The sequence below is a fragment of the Felis catus genome, chromosome C1, assembly GCF_018350175.1.
Source record: "Felis catus isolate Fca126 chromosome C1, F.catus_Fca126_mat1.0, whole genome shotgun sequence".
NCBI lineage: Eukaryota > Metazoa > Chordata > Mammalia > Carnivora > Felidae > Felis > Felis catus.
Window position 1 is genome coordinate 1,236,101 of NC_058375.1, and position 19,051 is coordinate 1,255,151.

General features: G+C 65.7%; 1 protein-coding gene across 3 annotated transcripts in view; it reads left to right on the plus strand.

The window, feature by feature from the left end:
* The window catches only part of PLCH2 (phospholipase C eta 2), a 69,044-nt gene that overhangs the window by 21,273 nt on the left and 28,720 nt on the right, over positions 1–19,051 (plus strand). The window contains exon 1 of one of the 3 annotated variants that reach the window (XM_023257977.2): positions 9,939–10,090. The exons of 1 other annotated variant lie outside the window; for it this stretch is intronic. In XM_023257977.2, coding sequence (XP_023113745.1) covers positions 10,048–10,090 — 43 coding nt within the window. In that variant the 5' untranslated portion in view covers positions 9,939–10,047. Of the gene's footprint in view, positions 1–9,938; positions 10,091–18,522; positions 18,972–19,051 lie in introns of those variants that run through there. One more of the 3 variants, XM_023257975.2, reaches the window with a different exon arrangement.

Here is a 19,051-nt window from a genome sequence, read left to right on the forward strand (position 1 = left end):
ACACGCTGCTTGTCCCCTCCCCTCGGTCCGGTGGCCGTGCTCTGCAGAGGCCTGCTGGCTTCAGCTGCTCGACCCAGGAGCAGCGAGGAGGGGCAGCCAAGAGGGGCTCCGGGGGGTGTTCTCAGGACAGCAGACACACAGGCGGATGGGTGGGAAACGACAGAGACCCAGAGCCTCCCTGCCCACACCCCCAGGGCTCCTGGACGCAGTTGGGGTCTTCAAGCTTCTAGAACCAGAGCTCAGGACAGCCAATCTCCCTGACCCCAGCACACAGCCTTTATCCACTCGCCCCTCCTCTGGCTGCTTCCCGGGACAGGAGGTCGGGATGGGGCAGGGACTGTAGGTCCTCCCTCCTGGGAAGTCCCTCAAAGGGCCACAACCCCTCACGGACGTGACGGCCCAGCCATACAGCAAGGCAGGCCTACTCCCAAGCCATCGAGCGGAGGCCCATGCACGTCCCGCTTACGGGGGGCACCTCACTCCGGTCTGACCCGAGTCCCTCCTGCCGCAGCTTGGGGCCCCCCACCGTTCAGGGCCCAGAGGGCGTCACGCTGGTGGGCACGCGGCTCCTCGCTCGGCTCTGACCTGGCGTTCTCCACCACACGCTGTCCTGTCTTCTCAAAAAGACCTAAATTGCCCCCTTGTGCTTAGCTGTGCCTTAAAAAGACCCGGGCGGTGACTCAGCCGTCACCACTGGGCGCTGTTCCTGGAGACACACGAGGTCGCTGGAGCAGTTCTGTTTTCTTGAAACCCCCGGGCCAGATTTGCTCCCACAACAGGGACACAGCCAGGGTGGACGGCACCTTCTCTCAGCCTTTGGTTCAGGTCCTCCTCGTCCGGCTTGGGACGCTGGCCCCTTTCCTCAGGAGTGGGGAGCTGTCTCTAGACCCCTGGGCCTGGCCCTCTCTAGCCCTCGGGTGCCCATGTCTGGCCAGAGTGGCTTTTCCATCGTGCCTTGATGGGATAGGGCCAGCCCTTATCCAGGGGGGCACTGGGGGCTCCCAGGGTGTCATTGCTGCTCTTGAGGAGCCTGCCCGTACTGACCAGCTGGAGGCTCCGTCCTGGTTGGGGGAGGCATGAGATCTGGCCTTGAGTGCCATTCAGGACTCCCACCTGCCCCTGCCTTCTCTGGGGTTGGGGGGTAGCCTGGTCATGGAAGGGGGGCTGCGAGGGACCAGAGGTCTCGGGGACCGTGCCCCTCAGCAGCCTCATGGACTGTGAGACAGGGTCACCCTCTGTCCTGGTTGCCGGCTGACAGTGGCTACTGTCTGTGCCGCTGGCTCTCTTGGTTGGTCACCACGAGATGGACGAGGTGGCTCAGACACCCAGACAAGCCAGATTTGCCGATAGGGGTAGCCCCTTCTCCCAGGGGTGTGATGGGGGCCAAGGCTGTTGGACAGCTGCCCGCTCCTGAAGGGCCTAGAAGGACAAGGTGGTCAGCGAGGACCCCCCGAGGGAGTGGCTGTCCTTGGAGCACCGGCCGCAGGAGGCTGCCATCCCGGAGGCCAGCGGGCACCCCCTGCGCTTCGGGAGGAGTGGGGGCAGTTCCGGCCCTGCCCAGGGGGTGCTGGGGCTGAGCCGTCTGCAGTTTGCTCGAACGTCCCCAGTGACTCACCCTCCGGATAAGCCATCCTTCTTCTTTCTTGTCTTTTCTTTTTTCTGCTCTAGAGAAAAAAATAAACATTTGTGTGCGTAGCACTTGGTGGCTGCGGGGGCCCACGCAGTCCGTAGGCAGGAGACTGGGGGGCAGAGGGTGAGGAGCAGGGCAGGCAGGCCAGGAACACGGTGCCCCGGGATCCCTGCACTGTGTCCGCCTCTGGCTTGCCTCGCCCCAGGCTGTGGGGGTGTGTGTTGGGGGTACAGTCACCGTGTGGCAGGGCGTGTGACCTGTTGTCACCCCAGGGCGCCCGGGGTCTTTGAGGGCCCTGAAAGCAAAGGACTGATGACTGGGTGGGGCTGAGGGCCTCAGGGCAGCTGAGCAGAGGGCTTATGGAGACAAGATGCCCAGGACCGACCCCTCGTGGGCAGTGCCCGCTGCCTGGGGAGCTGCTGTGGTTCCGAGCCCGCCGTCCTGTGTGCTTGATCGGGGCCCCCGGAGGGGCCTCGCTTCCACCTCCCACCAGGCCGTGAAGACCCTTAGCTGTCTGGTGGGCAAACACCTGGGTCAGTAGGATCTCGGGGCCTCTCTCCGGGCTGGAAGGAAAATGCGTGTCCCAGGTATCCTGGTCTTGAGTTACCGGTTCACACTCTGGCCCCAAGCTGTGTGTTCTCACTTTAAGTTTCTCTAGTTGTGTGTTCACACCCCCGGCCTCCCCTCCCCGAGCTGTGTGTTCACACCCCAGCCTCCTCAGCCTCCCCTCCCCGAGCTGTGTGTTCACACCCCAGCCTCCCCTCCCTGAACTGTGTGTTCACACCCCAGCCTCCTCAGCCTCCCCTCCCTGAGCTGTGTGTTCACACCCCAGCCTCCCCAGCCTTCTCTCCCCAAGCTGTGTGTTCACACCCCAGCCTCCTCAGCCTCCCCTCCCCGAGCTGTGTGTTCACACCCCAGCCTCCCCTCCCCGAGCTGTGTGTTCACACCCCAGCTTCCCCAGCCTTCCCTCCCCGAGCTGTGTGTTCACACTCCCAGCCTCACCTCCCAAGCAGTGTGTTCACACCCCCAGCCTCCTCTCCCCGAGCTGTGTGTTCTCACTTTAAGTTTCCCTAGCTGTGTGTTCACACTCCTAGCCTCCCCTCCCTGAGCTGTGTGTTCACACCCCAGCCTCCCCAGGCTCCCCTCCCCGAGCTGTGTGTTCACACCCCAGCCTCCCCAGCCTCCCCTCCCTGAGCTGTGTGTTCACACCCCAGCCTCCCCAGCCTCCCCTCCCCGAGCTGTGTGTTCACACCCCAGCCTCCCCAGCCTCCCCTCCCTGAGCTGTGTGTTCACACCCCCAGCGTCTTGAGCTGTGTGCTCACACCTCTTGCCTGGGCTGTGTCAGCCTCCCTGGGAGTTCACCCTCTACCTGCTATTTGACCAAGGCATTGCCCGTCTTAGAAGGTGCAGAGGTGGGACTAGATCCTGGCTCTGACCCCAATGCCTTGGGGGTTGGAGGGACAGTCACTCTGAGTGGGAAGCTGGCTGAGGCCTCTCGGGCAGACCTTGTGCTCTCGCCAGGTAGCACACGATGGCTGCTCTTGGCAGGCCAGCAGCTGAATCTCCCAGGAGAGATGGCTTGGGTGGGGGTGTTGCTGGGCATTGCCACCTCCCCAGCCTGGCCCTCCCTACTGTATTTGGGGCGGCTACTCGACAAATACCTGGCAAGAGGTTGTGTGCCGGGCACGGCTGGCTCTCGACACTGGGGTTAGCAGTGGGTGGCACGGCCCTGCCCCCAGGGAGGCCCCCAGCCCAGACCCACTTCCCACGCGGGTACACCCTCCACATAGACCTGTCACCATGCAGATGGTGTTGAGGCCAAGTTTGACTCCCTGGGCAGCCTCTTGTGTTCCAAGTCTCACTGGCTTTTAATGTGTGCTTACACAACCATTACACAACCATTGCTCCTCTGGTGCAAAGGGTGGCCTGATCTGGGGCTGTCGCAGCGTGTGTGGTAACGTGGGCTGGCCGTCTTCCTGCACGGGGGCTGCCTCTCTCGATGGCTGCGCGGCACTCAGCTTATGTGGTGAGATCACATGACACCCAGGGTGTCCCAGGTTCCCGTGGAGCACCCAGCCCTCTCTGTGAACAGTCAGCCCAGAAGCCCCCTCCCAGGCCCCAAGCCCTGGTCCCCATTTGGGGGTGGGCTCCTAGAACCTGCAGGTGCCAGGCAGTTAGTGTGGCTGTCCCCACGTGCCGGGGGCCCCGTGAGCTGCAGCCTCCCAGGGCCTCCCCGCTTTCCCCCCGGGGGAGACATCATGACAAGTTCTGCACCAACCCCAGCCCTCTCTGAGGTGTTTATTCACTTTTGCCGTTGGACAAGCATGTGCTACCACCCAGAATTTTTAAAGGGTTTCCATTCTGCCAACGAACCCTCCTCGAACGGCCACCTGAACGTGGTGACGGAGTTAGTCCGGCTGCAATTCATACACAGCAGGGCGCGTTGTGGAAGGACCCGGTGCGGAGGGGTTGTGGGGGGCAGCATTGAGAGGATGGCTTCAGGAGCGTGCCCTGTGCCGGCGCTGTCCATCCTGGGCTCAGCGAGACGGGTGGGTGCTGATGGCCGGCGAGGGGGCTGCCGCTCCCGCTCCTCTGTGGCCTGAGCCGGGTCCGGGGCCAACAGCCTTGTGCTCACGGCAAGTGTAAGTGCACCCCAGCCGGCACGCTCTGGCCCCTGCCCTCTCTTCGTGCCCCCGGCCCCCTCAACTCCTGCTCTGCAGTGAGGTGGCCCGGTCTTCTCTGGGCTTTGTGAAGGGTACGGCACTCGGGGGGGCTCCTCTGCACGCCTCCACCCAGGGCTGCCCCGAGGAGCGGGGCGCATTCCTGCTGCTCTGCCTTTCTCTGAGGGTGGAGGTGCTCTGGTTTGCTCCCTACTTCCTTGACGCACGGCAGGTGCTTAATAGACCTGGACTGACGGCTGGGGGTGCAGACGCGGAGGAGGGTGAAGGGCAGGGAAGGGTGGTGGGGCGCGCACGGGCAGCCTAACCTGGCCCTGGGGTGGGGGCTCCAGGCTGTGGCTCCCTCTGACCCAGAAACGTGCCCTCTGCATGCAGGCCTGATAGCCAGAGACAGGGGCTGATTTGCATGTATTTGCATCTGCACGAACACGCTTCTAATTTCGAGGAGTTTTGTGTTTTTAATCGATGCAAGTGGCCAAGTGGCTTCCCATCCCTGGGTCCAGGGTGGCACAGCTCAGGGGCCGGTGAGGCTGATGGGACGTTTCCAGGCCCTGGCGGCTGGCCCGGCCTGCTGCGGGCCACGGCTGTGGGAGGGGGTGGGGCGGGCGGTGGGCAGCTCCTGACAGACCTCGCCAGGGACTTGGGGGTGACTCCGGGTGGGCTGGGCCTGTGGCCGTGGGGCTGTGTGGCTGTTGGCCCTGGAATCCGGCCGTCTTGTCTTCGTGCCAGGCCGGCTGTGGCTCTGCCCGGCTGCTGCTCGCAGGCACAGAATCTAGGTCAGGCTGGTGCAGAGAGGCAGGGCCGTCCGGTGGGACCACAACGGCCCAGGGCAGGGCCCTGACCTGATGACCTTGGCGGAGCGGGGGAGGGCTGAGGGTGCTTCAGTCCTGTGGGGGCGAGGAGGGCTTCGAGTGGAAAGGTGTTGTGGCTGAGGGTGTCACGATGATGGGGGCCAATGCCGCGTGTGCCCCTGGGGGCCTGGACATGTGGGCGTGGCTGTGGCTCTTCAGGCAGAGCCTTCCAGAAGCCCCCGTCCTTCCGGCTGTCTGTGGCCTCCATTTCCTGCCAGCCCATCCCTTCATTGGCAGATCACCCCATTCTCCCTGCCTCCTCCCACGGGTCTGTCTGCAGCCCCAGGGTTCTGGCCACATTCTGCTTCGCCCGAGGACTGGAGCCCATCTCCCCTCCTGCCCCAGCAACCCTGGGGGCTGCTGTGTTGATCCTGACCACCCTGGCCAGAGGCACTCTGCCCTCCCGACTGCCCCGTCTCCACGGACCCCAAATCCATCCGGCCTTCCTGCTGTGCTGTATTTGCGTGCTCTGTTCTTCTGCCTGGGAGTTCAGCGCTGTTTCTTTCGGAGATATTTGCTGGCTCAGCCGGGCTTGGGGGACCGTGAGGCAGATTCGTGCCCTGTTTGAGGCGGGCACGGGGGTCCTGGGGGCAGTGGGAATGCTAGGTTTTAGCAGCAGCCCCTGCCGCCCAGGGCCTCTGTGCTTGGGGTTTATCTGCGTCTGCGGTCTGCTTGGGTGCACTTTTTCCAGCCATCTCCCCAGAGGCCCCCTCTGGAACTCACTCCTGGGGTCGGGGACTGAGTCCTGGTCTTGGGTCTGCCTCCGCTTGGCTATGAACCGTCTGCCTCAGTTTCCCAGTCTTAAAAGCAAACAGGTTGGACGCGGTGGCCTCCGGGGGTCCTTCTGACTCAGGCACTCTGAGGAGCAGAGGGGACACGCCGAGGCCCCCCGTGTCCCTGGATCCCCGGTGCAGGGAGACTCGAGGCCGAGCCCGCCTGTAGTTGGGCTGGTTTACTGCAGCAGGCCATCGGGGAAGCGTTTCCTTGGAGATTTATGTAGGACACAAGTCCGAATACGAAATCCAAGGTGCCCCGTGGAGGTTTTCTGCAGCTGCACATCTGCTCTACTGCACTCGTGGGGAGACGATCGCGCGTAGCCTCTTGTTCCCGGAGGCTGCCACCCAGGCACTGGTCAGGGCCCGTGACCCTGAGAATAGCGAGGCAGTGTCCTTAGGCCCCGTGTCACACAGTGGCCACCAAAGGGGACATTGCAGTGGGATCTTTGGTACAAGAAGGCCTGGCCCCGGGTGTGCCCCCACCTTGTGCCCCCTGCCCCTTACTGCTCTCCAGACCTTCCTCCATGGCTGTCCAGGCCCCTCAGAACTGCTTGCTCTCCCTTGGTCACAGACTGGGAAATGCAGGTCCGAGGGGATGTGGGTTCCCCTGGGCACACGGGCGGGACAGAGCAGGACTGGAACCAGGGTCCCCAACAGCCAGCAGGGCACTGCCCTGTGTATGCCTCCTCCCATCTCCAATGGTCTTCCCAGCCCCTCCCTGGGCACGGTGCTTCCTGGGACGCTCTCAGGTTAGCCTAGGGCACACAGTGCTGGGCTCACGTGTGCTGGGTTTTGCTGTCCCCAGGCGGCTGGCCCGACTGTTCCCCTGGCTGGAGGGGGCCTCTGGGGCTCGGGGTCCTGTGGCTGCAGGCACCCCACGCTGGGAGTGACTAGGGCAACACTCCTCCTTCCTGCCTCTGCTCTGCCCGTGCCCCGGCCACCCCCTATGTCTCTGGGGCTCCACCGTCTCTCTTCGGGGCTGTTTTCCTTTCCAAATATCATTTTGTTCATCCCGACACAGGCTGTGCGCTCCCACCAGCCCCTGGGCACATGCATGTGTACACGCAGGCCTCTGGGGGTCCCCGCACGCCAGGAGGAGCCCTGGTCAGTGCACGCTGCCCCATGACAGGGGCGACCCAAACAGTGCTTTTGGAGGGTCAGAGGTGTGGGAGCCTCCCCTGCGAGATGACCAGGGACTAGACCGTGTCACAGGTGTCCCAGGGAACCATAGGACTCCCAGCGTGAGAGCATGGGCAGTGCTGGCTGGTGGACGGTGGGCCTGCCTTCTGCCCCCGCCAGCTGGGGCACAGCTAGATGAACACGCTGAAGGGTCAGGGTGCATAGTGCACGAGGCAAGCTCACGGAACACGTGTGGACCCTCAGGGTCAGCTTTGGGTGGGGAAGCTCAGCACCGTGATGGGGGGGAGGGGGCTCGGCAGACCCCAGTGTGTCTGTGGCTATCAGGATCAGATTGTGAGTGGCTGCCTGCCTGTGTAGACCCCAGTCCTGAGAACATGTGTGCAGATGAGGAAACTGAGGCACAGAGGGGGACGAGCTCTGACTACCGACAGGACTGGCTGGGAACCCAGGGACTCTGGGCCCAAGGTCCAGGCTGCCCCCCATGTGTTAAGGCCTGGAGTGGCCTCCTTCTGGCCACGCTTGAGAGCCAAGGGATGGACCCAGCTGGAGCTCATGGCCAGATTGAGCCTCAGACTGGCCCTTGCCCGGTGGTTTAGATCTGGAAGTTCCAGGGAGTGGGGGTGGGCGGATGGCAGTTCTGGGCCTGACCCGCAGACCCCCTGAGCTGGCATCCTGGCATCCGGACCCAGGCTCTGTCTCCAGGGGTGAGGAGGCCCTGCCCTTGCAACCCCAGCTCCCTCTGTACGGCCCTTCGGCTCCAGACAGGAAGTGGGTCTGGGCTGATGTGGGTGTCCATGCTACGTGGGCAGGTAGCAGGGAGGCAGGGAGGGGGGCGGGGGTGGGCAGGGGTGGCTCAGGGCAGTGGGCCTGGGGGCGGGGAGCAGGATTGGGGCTCCAGAGCATGAGCTCTCCCCTCTCCCCAAGAGAGAAGGGGTCAGGCTGGGGCCCCAGGCTCACTGTCCTCCCCCCACTGCCCCCCTGTCAGTATTTGTTTATTCCGGTCTCCTCTTCAAACAAGAAGAAAATTAGACTCCTGGGGGCCTGGCAGGCCCTTCTTCCAGACGTGCATCCCCACCCACTGCCAGCCAGGCCAAATGCTCTCAAAGACAGAATTTTGCTTAAATGCCCAGAAAGGAGATTTAGGAGATCAGAATCTTAAGCAAATTAACATGTGCGGCAGGCGGCTTTTAATCACCGCCGGTAATCACCCACCCGCCCCGCCCCTTGGGGGAAATCAGCTCCAGGCTGTGAGGGGGTGGGGCCGGCCCTGCCGATGGATTATTCATCAGAACCTGAACTTGAACCACAACCTCATTTTGCCCACTCCAGGGAGCCGGCCCCTCGCCGGGAGCCTGTGTCTGCCCGCCCCTCTCCACCACCCACTCTCCCTTCCTCCTTGGGTTTTGCCTGTCGCCTCTCCCTGCCTCAGTTTCCCCTCTTCTGAGACTTTGGGGTTGCTGGCACTTTCCCAGTGGAGATTGTGTGAGGGGACTTGCAAAGCGCAGGTGTGGTGATGCCGGAGCGGCCCCTCCCGGCTTTTGCTCCTGGCCGCAGGTCGTCTGTGCACATTTGCGCTGGTGCCTTGCTCGGCCCGGTCCCCTCTTCTTGGCCCCACAGACCCCACCTCAGCCCTCCACACTCGGCTGCAGGACCCCCTCCCGGTGTGGCCAGCAGAGAACCTCAGTCACACCTGGCGCTGGAGGGAGGATGTGCCACCGCAGTGCGCACGGGCCCGGGGATCCTGACCCTGCCCAGTGCACGAGTGACCACTGTGGACAGGAAGGTCAAGGTGTCACGCTCATGAGGGCAGAGCCCTAGAGACTGAGGGGCTGGGCTCCACCAGGGGCGGCAAAGGAGGTGGCTGCCCCTTTAAGGGAGCCAGGCGGCAGCCCTGTGGCCTTCCCTGGGCAGGATCCAGGTGGTGGCTCATGTGTCTCACTCCCTCCACACCTGGGGGCCCGGCCTGGCAGGAGGCAGTCACACCCTGGGGTGGCGGCAGCTCAGGGAGCCCCGAGGAGCCCCAGGTCCTCCTGCTCTGGCCTGCCGCCTGCCTGCCTGCCTGCTGCCTCAGCACCTTCGCCCACATCTCCGTCGACCTCCCCAGGCCACCCTCAGGGCTGTGGGCAGAAGTGGCGGCTTTGGAAACGGCACCTGAGGCATGAACAGAGCAGCGGCTCAGGGCAGCCGGTCTCTGTGGCTGATGTGGGGAACGTCATTTCTCTTGGATGCTGGGTGCCACAGGTTGAACCAGAATACACCCCAGGAAGAGGCAGGCGGTGCTGGAGCAGGGGTGGGGGCTGCTCCGCACACACCCCACCCTCAGACGGCTCCCTGCTTGGCCCAGGCAGGACCCTAGACCCCAGCATCTTCTCAGGATGCTCACTGAGGGACATGTGGGGAGAGGCAGAGATGGGGCACAGGAAGGGCTGGGATGCCAAGGGGCAGGGGCTGCCACCAGGGGCTCCCGGACCCTCATCGACATGCTGCGCACACACCCCTAACCAGGCAGCCAGTGAAATGTCACCCTAGCCATCCTGGAAGCACTGGGCATTTGGGGGAGCCCCACGGGATCGGGGGAAGGTCGTCTGTAATGATCAGAGGGACCCCCGTGGTCCGGGGGCGGGGGCAGCCAACCGGAGGGCATTCCATTCCTGGGGGGAGCTGGCCTGGAGGGAGGGAGGTCAGAGCCAGCTGAGGGTGGCCTTGGGAGCCAGTGCTGAGAGAGCAGGCGCGCCCAACTGAGACCCCACCCCCACCCCGCACGCGCCTCCTCCCCCGCCCACTGCGGGGCTGGGCTGTGAAGGGTTAAGGCGGGCGGGGCTCTGGCGGGAGGGGCGGTCCCGGCAGCGGCGGGCTGAGCGCTCGGTGATCGGCCATGGGCGCGCGCTCAGGCGCAGGGACACGCGGGGCCGGCACACCGCCCGAGGCCCCTTGGGCCACGCCGGTAGCGGTAGGGGTGGTACCCGTGGGCCATGGAAGAGCCCGGGGACCCCGGTGGGCTCAGCCTGGACGAAGGTAAGAGGGAGCAGTAGGGGCTCAAGGAAGAGGCTGTAACTGTCCTGCAGGGAGCCAGGGTCAGACGCTGAACTGCCCATCGGTGACCCACTGAGCCCGCTTGGGCAGGGCTTGACCCCTTCCCCCAGGGGTCTCCGGGACAACCCCATCCCATAAGCACCTGCACACCCCTGTCCCCCTCATCGTCCACCACTGTGCCAGCATCTCTGCAAAAAGTGGAGACAACCCCGATGGGCGGGGGGGGGAGTAGGTGCCCCCGCGGAGCTGATGGACACCTGACCTCCAGTCTGCCCCCGTGGGGCACCAGCCTCAGTGCGGGGGGGGGGTCGGATCTGGGGTATCCTGACCTGTGGGACTCGGGGGCTCGCCTGGTCCAACCCCCTCCCGCCCCCTTCACCCAGGGCAGCGCGGGCGCCCCGAGCCTCGTCAGCACCATGGACAGGGCAGGAGCTGCTTCTCCCTGAGGCGCCTGCTGAGCCCTCAGGGTTCCGCCAGGCTCCCCACCCCCCCCACCCCGGTGGGAGATTTCTTGCTCAGATCTGTCACTCAGTCCTGACCTGCGGCCCCGGGCACTGCCCTGGGCAGACAGCATAGATCAACAGGGGTGGCAGGCGCCCTCCAAGGCTGCCGGGAGCTGCCCAGCACCAAGGAGCTTAGGTGCAGGGTGTCAGGGCCCGTCCCCGCAGGGACCAGATGGGGCAGCACTTCTCAGGCAGCATTTGCTCCCGGCCAGGAATGGGGAGAAGCAGAGAGGGGAGAGGGCCCAGAGCCACCACAGCTGTAGCTGGAGGGACCGGAGTCAGCAGAACTTCCTAAGGGCTGAGACCCCCCAAGGAGAGTTGAGCTTGCCTTGTGGCCATTTGTCTGGATCCCGGTTGTTCCGGACTTAATTAGTTCTTCCCTCTGATTGGTGTGGACACACGGGAGGGACTGTGGAGCCTCGGAGAGCAGGCGGGGGAGTGGGGACATTACTGCCAGGTCGTCTGAGGGCGAGACCCTGGCGGTGCCTTTGATGAGCTGTGTGACCACAGGCAGATGCCAACCCTCTCTGAGTCTCTTGTGGAAGACAGCGATGGCATGGAGTTGCCTTGGTAGAGTGTCTGTGAGCAGAGTGCGCCCTGTGTGTGTGATGCTCCAGGATGCCTGTCCCCTCACCACCCCCTTCTCTTGCTGAGATGCCCTTTATGAGTGGAGGACAGCATGGCAGTAGAGGGCTGGTGGTGCAGACACTCCTGGCTTGGCTGTGTGCTTGGGCCGCTCGTCGGGACACCCCCCCGGATGACCACAGCCCCCATGCCAGTGTGGGGCAGGGGTCCCATAGTGGCTGGTCCTCGGGGAGAGCCTGGCCCAGCACATCCCTGCCTATCTGGCCTGCAGAGAGATCCATGGAATCAGCAGCCAGCCTTGGTCAACCTTGGTCAGAACCAAGGGTTCCGGGGTGCGGGATGCCTGCCTGCGAACCAAGGGGGCGACCGGCTGCCCCCAGGGTCCAGGGAAGCCTGACACGCCCAGGCTCCGCAGCCAGGAAGGGAAGAGCCCTGGTCCTGGGAGGGGAGGAGGAGGGCAGCAGCAGGGCCTGAGGCCCCTCGTGCCCCCATTGCCTGGGTCAGGGTCTCAGCTGGCCTCGAGGGGGAGACGTGTGGCCTGGCCCTTGTCTGCTGGGAGGAGTGTGCTGCGCCCCTCCCCCCACACCCCGGGAGAGAACAGTCTCAAATGTGCAGCTGAGGACAGAGCAGATGGGCTGGAGTCTTGGGTCCGGCCCCCCATCTGCACAGCTAATGAGCTGATGGCTTAGCTTCCAAGCTCTTGGCACCTTTCTCCTGGAAAGCCGGGGGGCGGGCAGGGCGTGAGCGAGGGGCGCAGAGGCCAGGACAGGGTGCGAGCGAGGGGCGCAGAGGCCAGCTCCATGCTCCTGGCAGGCTGTCGGGGGCAGAGGCATCGAGGAGGGAGGAGTAATCAGAAGTGCCTGTTGCTTCTGGGACTTTGCTCCCAGCACGGCTTACGTGGGCTTCTGCCGGCTGGACAGACTTCCTGTGTGGAAAAGGCCCCTCGGGCAGGGTGACGGACACCCTTTCCAGGACGGGATGTTTTGTCCGGCTCTTGAGAGCTGGAGGGAGAGGACGCTGCCCATCCCGAACGGGTCGGTGTGCCAGCCAGGGACAGCTGGCCCTTGAAGACCCCAGGCTGGGGCCTCGGGTGCCGGACGATCGGGTGAAGAGAGGAGGAAGCTGTTCTCAGTCCCAGTGACTCGTGTTGGTCCTGGGTTCACAGTGATCGGGCCCTGGCCCCGGTCAGCTGAGCTGCTGACCTTTGGAAACTGCCTGTTGTTCAGGCCCCTGTGGTGGCACTGACCACGGGCCGGGTGTGAGCGGCCCCTCCTGCACCCTCTCCCAGGTCCACGGTGGGCATGTGGGGGGACGGAATCGAGGGAAGTCAGGGTGACGCTCAGGGAGGTCCCGTCCCCAGCCACACGGGGACAAGATAGAGGGGACTTTAGGAAGTCAAGTTGGGAGAGCCCAGCTGCTTCCGGAGAGTCCTCAAGGTGCCCGAGGCCCCAGGGCTCTCGAGAAAGCTGCCCTGGCCGGCAGGAGCGGCGGGGCCCAGGGATCAGTCCACGGGCTCAGCCTTCTTCTGTTTCCTATTGCCTCCGTGGCTTCGTGCCCACTCTGCCGGCGGCCGTCCAGCCCCGCCAGCTGCCGCCTGCCTCCTGCGCAGGCCCAGGTGGGTGTGGGGTGGGGACGGCCGGTTCTGCCAGTGAAGGGAGGACCCCCAACCCCCCCAACCTGCGGGAGTTTCCTCTCCTCCCAGCAGGCAGGCCCAGTCCATCTGGTGACTTTTCAGGAACATGCCCCCACCCCCAGAGCCGCTGGAAGTCTCTCTCTGCTTCTCCAGCCGCTCCCGGGGCTCCCGGGGGTAGGCCCATCAGACAAAGCCAACAGAGCCGGGCACCTGCCTCCAGGGAGGCCAGGCCGATGTGGCTGTGTGATGGCCGTCCTGACCCCTCCTGGCCTCTGCTCAGCCAGTGCCTGGGAGATGAGGGCCGGGGTCTGGGACAGGAGCCCCCAGAGCCCATGAACCAGGGCACCTGTGAGGGCAGGCTATAAATAGAGTCCTCTCCCCACACGACTGTCCAGTGTGATTAATGCCACTGCTGTGGCTGAGCCGGGGGCCACCAAGACAGGAGGAGGCAAAGGGAGAGCCACTGCGGGAAAGACCCTCACCGGTGTGAGCAGGCCCTGGGCTCTGCTGGGCAGGCAGAGGAAAGCAGGATATTGGGACCCCCCCGTGTTGAAAACCCATGTCCCCGTGGTGCCCAGCAGCCTCGGTGACAGTGTGGTGGCCCATTGCATGGGAAGGGGTTTCTGCAGCGGGAGGGCACTGGGCACCGGATACCCACTGCTTCAAGAGCCTGGACAGCTGTGGACTGCTGGCCCCTCACACCCTACCGGGTGACAGACAGAAAGTTCCCGCTGGCCTTCCCTCAGGGCTGGTCCTGGCAGGATCCTGTGTCACCGGCTAGGAATGGGCCAGGCTGCTGCCGTCCCCTGCCCAGAAGCGCAGGCACCCAGGGCCTCCGTGGGTGGCAGGTGCGGGCCCAGGCCCGGGGCTGGTCAGTCGGCAGGGGGGGCGGGACATCGCTGGCTGCCAGAGCCCGTGTCCACCCGATGGCACTCTCAGGAAAGGGTGGGGTGGCCTGAGGCAGCCCAGAGGGGCAGAGCGAAGTCTGGCCGGTCCACCCCCACGATGCCCTCGGGCCCCCTTGCCTCTGAGCCAGGTGATGCCGCGGGGCTAGGCCCCCCTGCCCACAAAACTCTCTCCTGGCTCTTGCTAGAAGGCTGAGCCTCTGGCCCCACGGCGAGGATGCTGCGGGAGGAGAAAGGCACATCCTGGCAGGTGGAGTGTCCAGCACGAAGCCCCATCCCCGGCTGCTCCCCTGTCCCCCGGCCCTCCCCCAGTCTCGTCTGGGGCCAGCCCTGGGCCTCGCTGGCCTGGCCAACCAGGGTCTGCTGTCCTCGTGCAGACCCTCGGGCCAGTCCTGGCTCCTGTGCCCCCTGGGCGCTGGGCACAGTCACCCTGGAGTCCTGCCTGGGGCGGGGAGGGGGGGCTTGAGGGAGCCGACTCGCACTCCCTGATAAAATAAAAATAGTTGGGAGGAGGCGCCCAGACGGGCAGGGGGAGGGGGGCGCGAGCTGCTTCTCAGACGTTTAAATAATCTCCGCCATATGTGTGTGGGCCTGTCCCTCCCTCCTGTGAGGCGCTGGCCAGGGGCCGGGCCGATCCCCCGTGGGTGCGCGCGGGAGCCCGGTGCAGCAGCTGGGGCCTGCTGACCTCTTCCTCTTCTTCTCCACCCAAGCACAGCCTGAGTGCCCGCTGCGTGCGGAACTGGCCCCAGTGGAGAGCAGAGATGCGGCTCGGGGCGACGGGCGGGGGCTGAGGACCCGTGAGGGCTGTGGCAGGGACAGGCCGGCGTCCGCGCCAGTCGGGAGCCTCGGGCTCCGTGTGTCCGGCCGTTGCTGTCTGTTCTGAGTCAAGTGGACACGGAAGGGCTCCCTTGAAGATCCTTCGAAAAGGCAGAGAAATGTCAGAGGGGAGAGGGGCTGGCGGGGGTAGGGGGCTGCCCAGCCTGGGACCCAGGGCCGGTGCCCTCAGGGAGAGGGGAGGAACGCGCCCCACACCCCGACGCCTGCGCTCATGTGCTCAGTGAAGGGGCAAGGGAGGGCCTGACCCGTGCGCACACCCATCGTGGACGGGGGCCCATGACACCTCAAGAGTGCCGGTGAGTGCGCGTGCTCGCACAGGGGAGCCTTTGGGCATCATCTGTGGGCTTTGTTGCGCTTTCCAGCCCTCCCAGGGAAGAGGCGGGGGTGCTGACCGCCCCTGGCCTCTTGCCCCCTCCCGTGTGAGGGAGGCTCAGCCTCCGGTGTAAAAAAGAAAAAGCCACTGTTGGCCAGCTTCTGATGGCGAGGACGTTTCCCCCTTGGGGAAGCTGCCACCGTGTCCCGTGGCCGCTGGAGGAATCGAGGAGGGAGGGCCTGTGGAGCATCCTCTGACAGACAGGGAAACTGAGGCATGGAGACAGGCAGGCCGTCCGAGTCAGCGGTTCAGCCACGGTGCAGGGCCGAGCTGAGGAAGGTCATGGGGACCTTTCCTCTGGGGTGTCAGTGTGGGGGGAGCCCTCCCTGTGCCCTCGTCCCCCCTGGGAGGGGGTGCCACCTGTTCATCTGTGCCGGGCGCGTCCAGGCACCAGCCTCCTCGGGGACGGCAGCCGGAGGTGCCGGCACTGGCTGGCGGTGGCCAAGCCCTGGAGGCTAGACGGCCACTAGCTGACCAGTGACGGCCATGCCGGGCGCTGACTCGTGTCACCTCGTGGGGCTGGCTTGGCGGCCTTGGCACCAGGGGCCCAGCCTGTGCTTCTGCTGTGGGCCAGTCCCGAATGGCACAGGGACAGAGCAGGACAGGACAGGGTGGTCCCTGCCCGGCGGTGCCCTGGGGGATCAGGCAGTGTGCAGATGAATGTGTGCGGTCTCGTCCGGAAGCCACAGGGCAGGCGGGAGGATGCTCAGAGGAGCAACTCAGGTCACAGGACTGAGAGCCAGGAGAGGTGTGTGGGGCAGGCGTGAGGAGGAAGGGGCTGGGGGGACCCCTTGTGCCCCCTGGAGCCCTCCTGCCCCTTCCTGGCGAGGCTTCTGGCTGACCCGGGTAGGCCAAGTGTAGACTGGTTCCAGGCTCTGGAGGCCAAATGTAGAGACTGAGCCCCCGCAGGGCCGGAGACACGTGGCTGCTCTGGCGGCCACATCTATGGCACTGTTGGGGCTGGAGGTGGGGACCGACCAGGGAGTGGACTCTGGCTGGGGTCAGGGTGCTGGGATGTCAGTCTCCCCCGGACGCTCTGGGCGGCTGGTGCTCGCAGGCCAGGTGGGGTGGTGGCAAGTGTCCTGGGTGCGGAGGGAGTGAGCCCATGGGTGGGGTGGGCTGGGCTCCTATCCCTCCTGGTGTTGGCCTGGGTCTGCTCCCACGCAGCACCTGGGGTGGGGGTTTTCTGCGGTCCTGGGACCTGTTCCCTTCTGTGACCCTGAGGCGGGGGGGGGGGGGGCTGGCTCTGGTGACCACCTGTGGACACGGGGGCCCGGCTCGCGCGTTTGGGGACCTGGTCAATGGTAGGTGCCCCTGCTCTGTGCTTGGTTCTTCTGGGCTCTGCTGCCCCTCCCTTAGAGGCCTGGGGCTCAGCCCCTGTGGGGGAGGGTGGGAAGGGAGGAACCTTGCCCCCGCTTTGGGGGGCTGAGCCATTGGGGGTCGGGGCCTGTCCTGGGTTCAAGCCCAGCTTGGCAATCGCCTGGGGCATGGCCTTCGCAGGTACCCAGCATGCTCAGCGGCACTGTGGGGGCAACATGGTGTCCCCAGAGTCAGGAGCACCCCCCAACGGTGTCCTCAGACCCTGGTCAGAGTGTCAGAGCTCAGGTGGGGATCACCAGGGTCTTGCGGGCAACAGAGGGGCTTTGGTGGCAGAGCCCCGCATCAGGCTGGACTGATTGGACCGTCCTCTGCCGGGTCAGTGAGGACCACCCTGGACTGGCTGAGGAGGACTCAGGGGTGAAGGGCCACTCACTGTGGGCCCCCTCCTGGGCCCCCTACCCAGGGAGATTAGGGCACCAGAGCCCCCCTGGCTGACGGCAGGAGACCATTGATCTGGGCTGAGAGTCCAGGGGCCTGACCCGAGGATGGCAGGGTGTGGCCGGCTCAGGGAGCTTTTGTCCGGGGGGAGGTGAGAAGACCCCCAGAAAGGGGCCAGGCGTGGGGGAGGAAAGAGGCACAGGTGTGACCAGGTGTAACCTGGGTTTGAAGAGCCGCAGGCTTTGAGGCAGGAGGGGATGCCCCAGCGTCAGGGAGGGCCCGCCGATGGAATGGGGCCGTGACACAGGACCGGCAGGTGCGGCCTGGGGAGCCAGCCTCGGACCCGCCTCCCGGCCTCCTGCTCTGGTCCCTCTGCCCCGCTCCAGCTGCCCCCCGAACACGCAGAGGCTGTCAGGGCTCCGCAGCCGCGTCTCCTGGAGGAGACCCAGGACCCTTTCTCTTTCTAGAGGCTGGTGGCTTCCTAACCTGATTCCACATAGCGCCACCTCCTGAAGGGACTGACTCGGAGCCGCTCTGGCAAAGGCTCCTAATTGGGTTCTGGCATTTGGCTTTGAGTCGACTGCGTTGGCTCTGGTCAGGTGGGGCCCTGTTCCCTGTGGTCAGCCTGGGACGCCCATCACTAGCTCCTCATGGCCTGCCGCCTCCCCCCCCCCGCCCCCCCCCCTGCCCCCCGCTCCGACCTCGGACCGGGCTGTGCCCAGCTCTGTGGCCCAGGCCCCAGCCACTCACTTCTGTGCTGGGGACGGAAGGGTGACAGCCCAGTGATGCCTGGGTAGGGGGCACGCGAGGGACCAGGGGCTCGGGGGCTCAGCGGCAGACGGGCTCCGAGGTCCTCGGGACCGGGCGCCAGTCCTCGCGGCCGCTGGTCGATGTGACCGTGAGGTGGGGTTCTGCCCCTCGGGCCTCGCGCCCTGGGAGAGGGGGGCGTGCCACCCTGTCTGTCTTTGCCCGGCTCTCCTCCTCGTGCCCAGAGCTGCCCGCCCCAAAGGGCTGTCCTCATCTGGGCCTTCACTGGTGTGGCCGTGAGTGGGCGTGTCCGGTCAGCAGATGTGCCAGCAGGTCCTCCCTGGGCCCGGCTCTCCCCCACCAGGCTGGGCCCGCCAAGGGAGGGCAGCCTCTGGGGGCAGAGCTCAGCGACGAATGCGCCCAGGGCAGTGGGCCGCCTCCCGGAGCGCTCTGCCCCAGGGGCTGGTCCTTGGGAGCTGAGGCGGCACAGCCGGGGGCCCGGAGCAGGATGAGGCGTCTGGGAGCACGGGACCCAGGCTCGGGGACCGGCAACTGTCCCTCCAGGGCTAGGAGTCGAAGCAGAAAGGGGCCCCCCGTGTCCCAGGCCCTCCCCAGGCCAGACAGGCCTGGGCAGGCAGCCCGCCCAGCTCGGCTCCTGGTTGCGGCCCACGGAGGGCTGGACACTGAGGGTGGGGTTCTGCTGCTCCCGTCACCCCTCACCCCCACCCCGGGGACCACAGGAGCCCCTCAGAGCCCCTGGCAAGTACCAGGGACGTGGGCTTGGGAGCTGGCGATTCTGGGGCTCAGGCTGGGACAGAGAAGGGGCAGCAGGGAGGGCGGTGGGGGGACAGTGGACGGTCCCATGAGGACCGTCACCCCAGGCCTTACAGCGGTGTTCTTTGGGTCCTGGGGTGGCCTCTCCGTCTTGCCTGTTGTCGCTCAGCCGGGACGTGGGGGCTGCCCGCTGCCCTCCTGGTCTCCAGCTGGGAGTTCCCTTGGCCTAAATCCTCTGGCCAGCTGGGCTGGACCCGGGCTTGGATTAGCACAGGGGATTGGGCAGGGGGTGGGCGGGGCTTGCAGAGGCCCTGCGGCTGCCCTGCCCTCAGACTCTGGGACGCTGCTTCTTTGGGGATCCCTTTGTGGCCCTGGCGGATGGGCAGGCTGACCTGGGGGCCATCTAGGACGGCAGGTGACGGTTGGGCCAATGCCAGAGGGACCTGGGAGCAGCCCCGCGGGGGCCTCGCAAGGCTCTAAGCAGGAGGAGGAAGAGGAGGAAGAGAGAAGGAGGGCCCGTGGAGCCCCTGTGCCACCCGCCATTGCCTGACCTGCTGCTGAGGCGGGGTGGGGGACTCGGGCGTCCTTTGGCCTCCTAGAGCCACCCCTGGCCATCGTCCTAGCATGTCTGTCCCCTGGCCGTCTACCCCCAGCCGGACCGGGGGAACAGTGGCCTGCCTGGCAGAGGCCCTCCTCTGGGTCGGAGCGAGCGTGGCCGTGTCCCCGCCGTGGCAGCTCGGCCCGCTAGGTAAGGGGGCAGGCCTGGCCCTCCTCGGCGGGAGCCCCGCCTCAGAGCCACAGGGGCCAGGAGGGTGGGGGCTGCTTCTG